General features: G+C 35.2%; 1 protein-coding gene and 1 long non-coding RNA gene across 2 annotated transcripts; one reads left to right on the top strand and one right to left on the bottom strand.

Annotated features, from left to right (window-relative positions):
* The first annotated feature begins 2,017 nt into the window (after positions 1-2,017).
* Positions 2,018-4,408, top strand: LOC109213226 (dehydrodolichyl diphosphate synthase 2-like). The gene is made up of 3 exons (XM_019376995.1): positions 2,018-2,502; positions 2,956-3,014; positions 3,689-4,408. The coding sequence occupies exons 1-3, from the start codon at positions 2,080-2,082 to the stop codon at positions 4,134-4,136; spliced, it is 930 nt and encodes a 309-aa protein (XP_019232540.1). The 5' UTR covers positions 2,018-2,079; the 3' UTR covers positions 4,137-4,408.
* Positions 4,409-6,937: 2,529 nt separating this feature from the next.
* LOC109213223 lies at positions 6,938-7,901 on the bottom strand. Its single transcript, XR_002065970.1, has 3 exons — positions 7,638-7,901; positions 7,397-7,552; positions 6,938-7,251 (listed from the first exon to the last, which is right to left on the bottom strand). It is a non-coding gene; the product is annotated as an uncharacterized LOC109213223 (long non-coding RNA).
* Between the last annotated feature and the right edge of the window lie 241 nt (positions 7,902-8,142).

Raw genomic sequence — 8,142 nt, 5'->3', positions numbered from 1 at the left:
AGAAAATGTGAACTTATGTGAACTTGAAGTTCAAGTGATAATTCATTTCCAAAATATTGCCAGGAGCATTTGCTGACCCAAAGCTAAATGTCATATTTCAGCTGTTAATGCACCAAAATAGAATAAAGTCCATGATGGACAGAGTTTATGACACGCATGAAGCGTAATAGACTAATCGGTTCCAAAGATAAAACTCCTTGAAGAAGGATGGAGCAAATGTTCAAGATGGTCATAATAAGGAGGCAAGTGCTTTATAAGAGCACCATGACATAACACTTTATAAGACCTCATGGGAGAGGCTCAGGTACCTGAAAATAATGAGATCTCGATACGTTATGTCTTTATTGTGCGATGATGGAACCGATGTAAAATGATCGTTGACGATGTTGTTAATATAATGTAGCGCTCAATATTATTAATATTGACGAGGATCTTGAGCTAAAATCTATCATGGAATTTGGACAGATAAATGATTTGCTAAATGAAAAATATGCAATGAAATTCACTTCACCTGAAAAATGTGAAGTTGGACGGATAGTCCCCACACCTGAAAGTGAAATGAAAAATCAAGTCGATAGACATAAAGACGACTTGTGGCACAAAATTTTTGTAAATATCCTGGTATTAGGAGACATGTTCTCCTGTGGGGGGTCTGACAACACATTTGATATGCATATAATGAAAATCCTTGAATGATTTAAATTGTTCTGAAGCATATTAAGGTTCCCAAGAAATTTATTAAGTAAATCTTCGGCAGATCCTTATGTAGATTAGAGCGATCATGGCGTACATGATTTATTTTTGTGTCTAGTGCAATTGGTGCACTAATATATCTGGCTAGAACCATGAGTATAACAATATGCTAGCAAGATATAGTTTTATTTCAATGTGGAGATATTGGAATACAATTAGTATTATATTTCAAAAGGAATACTTGATTTAGATTTGTTTATTCTAACAAATATCGCCAAGATTTTGTTGGTTATGCAAATGCAGGCATTTTCTGAAGTTCGTTCTTCAAACATTCTATTTGCATGTGAGAGTACTGCCATATTATCATATTACAAGGCAGTTAATTGTTGATACTTATTCAAGTCATGCCAAGATAAGCAACTGATAAAGCAAGGGGCTCAACACACAACAGACGTGTGACTTGACTTTGAAGAGAAGATTCCAATAATACTGAAGATAATGTTGTTTGCTTATATCAATTGAAAGAAGGACTATCGAAGGAGACAAAATAAAGCACATTCACCAAAGTTCTTCAACAAATTTGTTCAAGTGATAATTTGACAAACTTCTTCACAAGACATTGCGGATCTCAATATTAGAGAAGTTGTTATACAAGCTTGGAATTCGTCGTCTCCGAAGAATAAAGTGATGTTTTCATCAGGGGGAGGCAAATACGCGCTGTACTCTTTTTCCCTTAGCTAAGATTTTATCCCACTGGGTTTTTCTGGCAAGGTTTTTAATGAGGCAGCAAATAATGCGTATTACAAGATATGTGTACTCTTTTTCCTTCACTAAGATTTTTTCCCACAGGGTTTTTTCTTAGTAAGGTTTTAACGAGGCACATTATCTATAGACATCCAAGGGGGAGTGTTATGAAATATTATTTTGTAGTGGATGTCTATAACTCCTAAAGAAGTTACTCCCACTACTCTTCTCCATTATGTAGATAACTCCCACTACTTCTCACCATTATAGTTGTAACTCCCACACCTCCATAACCTCCCCATGATCTTCCTCCATGATCTCAAATGTTTAATGTCATGTTTATGGCATTCTTTTGTATGCCTCTATGTAATCCTATAAATAGAGGGTTTTGGCATCACATTGTATACACTTGAATACATAGAAGAAATAAGATTCTCTCCTCTCTTCCTCTCTACATTGTTGTCTATTTTATTGTTCTATATTGTTACTTTGAGCTAAGTTTCGTAACAAAATTGGCCTAATTGCTTGCACAAAAATATTTTTAATGAGGCAAGCTGCTATAATTAATAAGATACATATATAGCTTACAACATTTTAGTTTGAATATTTCCAAAAAGAAAAACCAAAATACATTGCAGCAGCATGTGTTCCTTACTGCCCAAATATCTCCGATCCAAAACCACCACTCTTCCACCGCAGCTCCGCCGCTACCTACTTCTCCGGGTCACCGGAGACATCGAATCTCCGTCTTTACTTAAAAACCCAATAATGCCCTTATCTAATACCATATTAATGTTTCGACGCCAATTTTGTAAGCTTCCATTTGGAGTAGTATCAAAAGAGGAGCTATTGAGAGAAGGATTGCAGCCGGAGCTGATGCCGAAACACGTGGCAATTATACCGGACGGTAATCGGAGATGGGCTAAGGAGAGAGGTTTGTCGCCGGAAAAAGGTCATGAAGCTGGGAAAAAAGTGCTCGGAGATTTGTGCCGTTATTGTTCGAAATGGGGAGTCAAAGTTCTTTCTGCTTATGCTTTTTCTACTGAGAATTGGTCAAGGCCCAAGGTAAGTACGAGTATTTAGTTAATTTTTCTTTTTAATTTTTTAATTATACATTGGCGAAGAGAACTAGGGAAGAGGAAATTACAATGTGAGAATTAATTGGGAGTGAATCATGTAAAAATTCAGATAGTTAATCAACTCATATTATTGGTGCAAAATTTTCACTGATAAAGAATTCCAATTTAAGGCTTATTTAATTTGGTTTGATTAGATATGATTGTCCAATTACATTTTCTTATTCCGTGATAATTATTTTTTGTATTTGAAGTATATGAACAAGCTGCAATCTGCAGACATTGATAAACATGAACTGTTTCAAAAAATATTTTAAGTAATATTTACACAAAAAATTTCACCATAAGCCCTTATAGGTTAATGGAATTTAAGATAAATTTGTCAAAGTGCATTCAAAATTTCAGATTTTTTCACACATTTCTGCAATTATATACTGGGCAGGCAGAGGTAACTTTCTTGATGACGAGCTATTTTGAAGGGCTTATTCACGACTTCATGAGGTACTACTTTTAACTGAAAATCAACTATTAAAATCTTCTTGTATATGGGTTTTTGTTTTAATTATTTTATTCATTATTGCAACAACAACACTAACATACCCAGTATTGTGCCACAAATGGGGACTGGGGAGAGTAGAGTGTACACAGACCTTACCCTGCCTTTTCCGCTGCCTTTGATAAGGCTGAGGGGTTATTTTCGGAAGACCCTTGGTTCAGAAACGGAGTGGTCGAAGGGGCAATAACAAGCAAACCGATCTGACAACCAAAGCAAAAATGCAAAACTAGCAAAAGGTAATGCAATCAGAAAACCGAAACACAAGACAACAACAAGTAGTAACAGAAAACCAGAGGTACGAAAAAAAAACATGGAAGGCACCAAGTCGTATGTCAAAGCTACTGCTACAAACAGGGACAACATTCGACCATCTAACCCTTTACCTTTATTCTCAACCTCCGCACCTTCCTATTTATGGTCATGTCCTCAGTGAGCTGGAGCAACGCCATATCTTATCTAATCACCTCTACTCAATACTTCTTCGCCCTGCCTCACCTTACTCATTATTGCAATGGTCCTGAATTTACAATTCTTTTACTACTTTCTTATTATATTCACTTGTTTCCCTTTACAAAATTTTCAGAGGTATTGCACTTTGTACTTATTTTAATGTTTTTAGGTACGGGATGAAAATGTCCATTATTGGTGATAAGTCCAACCTTCCCAATTCTCTGAAAGAAGCAATAAACATAGCTGAAGAAACCACAAAGGACAACACAGGACTTCATTTTGTGGCTGCACTTAACTATGGTGGAAGATATGACATAACACAAGCAACTAAAAAGATTGCTACCAAAGTTAAGGATGGAGTTATTCAACTAGAGGAAATCAATGACAAATTAATCGACCAAGAATTAGAGACGAAGTATTTGGAATATCCTAATCCTGATTTACTCATCAGAACTAGTGGAGAGCTGAGAATTAGCAATTACATGTTGTGGCAATTGGCTTATAGTGAATTCTGCTTTGTGGATAAGTTGTTTCCTGAATTGGATGAAGCTGATTTTGTAGCTGCTTTGCGTTCTTTTCAGCGAAGGCAAAGGAGTTATGGTGGAAACAAAATTTAATGAAAGGGTAACAATCAGTTGTTGAAAGCGAGCCGTCGAGCAAGGGTAAAATTGTCTCCGTGTGACCTATGATTGCATTAGAGTAGGCTGTCTACATCTTGGGGTATGGTTCTTTTCCGGACCCTTCGTGAACGCGAGATGAATTGTACACCGAGCTGCCATTTGGCAACAATCGGTACTTTGTGAATTCTATGAATCAAATGTATGAAAAGGAACTTTTATTATTGATGTTTGTAATTTCCTATGGAATAAAAAATCGTAGTTTGTGCTCAGCTTCTTTATGTTGGTTACACTTTTCAAATTTTAAACTTTGATTTTGATATAGTATATTTTAACGTAGTAGGAATTGTTGATATCAAGATTTCAATTTGTACCATTGTTCGATGTGAGAAGAAGACGAGAGGTTTTAAGAAAAAGTTCAGTGTTTCTCTGTTTCTGTATTGTTTTTTTAATTCTTCCAATAGCATAGCACAATAAAAGCTGGCTAGATAAGATTGAGTTAAACGAAAAGTCAGATTCTTATTTTTCTATATTAAAAGACCAATACCAATGTTGAAGTTAAAAGTTCTTCAATTCTTGTTCGTTGAGAATGACAACTTTGTTTTGTCTGATAGATATGGTACTGCACACAACGAAAACTTCACTACGGTAAGAGAACATTTTTTTTCCTCCCTCTTCAAATGGAAGAACTTGGTAGATGTTAATCAAACAAACTAATAGCCTGTTTGGCCAAGATGCAAAAATCAGCTTATTTTGAGAAGTGATTTTTTTCAAAAGTGATTGTATTTGGTTAATTTATTTGAAAAATAATTCTGAGCAATAATTAATGTTTGACCAAGTGTATTTTTGCCCAAAAGAAATGCTTTTCAAAAAAGTGCTTTTGGAGAGAATTATTTTTTTCAGCTTCTACTCAAAAGCACTTTTTTCCTCTAGAAGCTTGGCCAAACATTTTAACTTTGAAAAAAGTCTTTTTTTTTTTATTTTTTATTTTTAAATAAGAAGTGCTTTTGGCTTGGAGAGGCTTGGTTAAACAAGCTATAAATCAAGAACACATTAATCGGAGACACATTTACGATTTAAGTCTATGCAATTTGTAAATAGGATCACTAATGAATTTGCAGCGTCCGTATTTCGATTACTGAAGGTTGTCTTGGATTATCCATCGGAATATCTTACTTGGATAGAAGGCTCCTGCGAAACAACTTATTTGAATACCATAAGGTATTCATCAACTAATTTGAGATCAATAATATTTGGCACCAACAAACGTTCCTATGGACCAAGGTATGCATCAACTAATTTGAGATCAATAATATTTGGCACCAACAAAGGTTCCTATGGACCATATGGCAGCATTAGGATGAATCCATCAGGAAGCGTTGTCAGAGAGTTCAAGTTTGAAATAGGCGATGATCGTTCTTTTGGTGGATTTCACGGCACCAAAATTGGTAGTCGGATTGAGAGTATTGGAGTCTATGTGAAGACCGTCACATCCTCTATGATCAGACCCAGAGATTCTCGAGTGAAGGTTAAAAGGGAAGAAGAAGATTAAATCAACATATATACATTCATCGATCGTGAAACTTTATCTAATGGACTTGCTATGATTTTATTGCATGCTTATTTTGTTGATTATTACTCCTTCCGGTCCAAAATAAGTGATTTTTTTAGATGTTTTCACACGGATTAAGAAATATACCTTTTAACATTAATTAGTAATGAAATTGACCATGTTAACCTTTACTATCTCTTCACATAAACACTCCTAACACATACTCCAACACTATTTACTCCAAGGGCAATGTAGGAAAAAAATAATTAATTAATTCTTGAAATTTGGAAAAATCACTTATTTTGGACCACAAAAAAAAGGCCAAAAAATCACTTATTTTGGACCGGAGGGAGTATTATTTTATATATGATTGTCTTTTTATCATTTGGTGTTTTGGTGATTGTTAGTGGATAAATGCACAATTGTCTTAATGGTGAATTCATCTTTGTGGATAACTTTGTTTCCTCAATTGGATGAATCTGATTTTGTAGCAGCTTTACGTTCTTTTAAACAAAAGGCAATAGGCGTTACATTGGACACAAGATTTAATGAATATACATATACTAGTGAGGAATGGCTCGTGCTTAGCCCGGGCCCGAACCTGATAACTTTTAGTATGTCGTATGATTAATCTATGAAATTGAAATGTATGAGTTTCAGGTAATCATTCTGAAGCTTTTTTTATTTGAGGTATCGTCCCCATCGATCGGCTCATTGGAGAGATCTTGTGAGAAGCTTAAAATGTACATGAAGTTTGGTCCGTGATGTAAAATTAGTGTCTTATTAAACTCACCCATTTGGGTAGCAATATCGTCTGCAACATCAAGTTTGTTTTTCCACAATATTTCTAAAATTTTTTAAGAGATTGAATTAGTTTGATAAACTCTATTTCATTTGCACATCTAAATATACAAAACGAACATACAAAGCAAAACCAAGCTGAATATTTTTAGATTTCATGGTTCTAATATCTTATCAACAGTAACATTTTCTTGACCTGAATTATTATTTCTCACCTCAAAACTGCAGGGCAACCAGCAATGTATATTGGCTAATTTAGAAAAGAATTTAGTCAACTGAACTATGTGACAATTATCTTCTTCTGATGCTATTAGGTCCTTTCTTTCTCTCTGTTGTATGTGCACATGTTGATTGAGAGTATGTATGTTGGGATTTTTCTATTTATTGTCAGTTTCAGTAGAAATAGACTTTACGTGAGCACAATAGCTCTTTTGTATGTTTACTGAGTTATAACTTAAAGGTGCACCTCTGGCCCGAAACAAGTTTGCATTTGGTGGTAAACCAAGGAAACCTAAACAATGACACCATGGGTTGTGAAAGCTCTTTAGCCGAGACTATTTCAAGCTTTTTTATCTCAATGGCATCTCAACAAGGGTAGATTGTTTTTCTAATGTACAATAAATGCTCAGAAATGACTAACAGTCTCTTATTCTCATTAACATACCTTTACAGAGATTATTTCATACATTTCTGCAGAGGTAATTTCAAGAAATTTTTTTCCTAATTGGCTTGATAAGGTTGCAACAACTGTTCCACTGCAATCTGCAATTGTAAATCAAAGAAGGCCCAGATATGCAAATTTTGTGTGTTATTTGATTTGCTTAAAGTGAATGAGAGAATAAAACATTTGGACTTGAAGATGTTACATTAACGGATATTAGCGAGCTTGGAGTTCAAATTGTGATACCTGAGTATTAACATCACACGTTTATTGCAACTTGCCCAATGAATTCTCCTTACACCGATTCTGTATTATTGCCCGCAATGGGAACATAATGGTTTCATAGAGTTCTTGGTCAGTAGCCGGTAGCAACATTTTACCTCCGATGCGAGAGAGTTTTATCTGTGAAAGGAGATAGAAGTAGATTTATTGAGTTGTAACTATAACCCTAAAATACCCTACATATTTGCATGTATGTAATACATACAGTAGATTGCGGCTGAATCTTTGCGGTTGGTACTATGTTATCGTGGTACAAGGTGATGAAACTGTTTGCGGAGAACTTGGCCATGTGTACCTTGCCATTATATCTTCCTTGCCTCCAATACTGCTACACAGGAGAACACATTATGTAACTTCCATTCCGAATCTTAGTTTCTAAACCTTCAAGTTGAGATGCTGTAGTCAGATTAATTTCTTATATACTGGAAGGCACAGTAAGACCAAGCGAAATGCATCTTTTATGGGTGTTAATACTGCATTGTCCTCTTTGATTACTTTCTTATATACTTCAATGTCTGGGGTCCATCCCATCAATTAAGGAAGACTTTCTTCCTTTTGTTGATTGTTCAAAATTGGCAGCAAACATTTTTCTTCTGCATTGTCAAAAAGGATAGGCTGCAGAAGGAAAATGTTAAATGTAGTAGGCGTGAGAGAGAGGCTCCGCCTATAAATGGAGAGCTTCGGCACTCATTTCTACACACCAAAATCTC

Source organism: Nicotiana attenuata, unplaced genomic scaffold, assembly GCF_001879085.1.
Source record: "Nicotiana attenuata strain UT unplaced genomic scaffold, NIATTr2, whole genome shotgun sequence".
NCBI lineage: Eukaryota > Viridiplantae > Streptophyta > Magnoliopsida > Solanales > Solanaceae > Nicotiana > Nicotiana attenuata.
This window is presented reverse-complemented; position numbering and strand designations above follow the sequence as displayed.

What these genes read in the sequence shown, in the direction of transcription:
- LOC109213226 (XM_019376995.1), top strand. Translation starts at nt 2,080, where the DNA reads ATGTGTTCCTTACTGCCCAAATATCTCCGATCCAAAACCACCACTCTT. An exon ending in AGAATTGGTCAAGGCCCAAG is followed by an intron (nt 2,503 to 2,955) that starts GTAAGTACGAGT and finishes TATACTGGGCAG; the next exon opens with GCAGAGGTAACTTTCTTGAT. An exon ending in CTTATTCACGACTTCATGAG is followed by an intron (nt 3,015 to 3,688) that starts GTACTACTTTTA and finishes TAATGTTTTTAG; the next exon opens with GTACGGGATGAAAATGTCCA.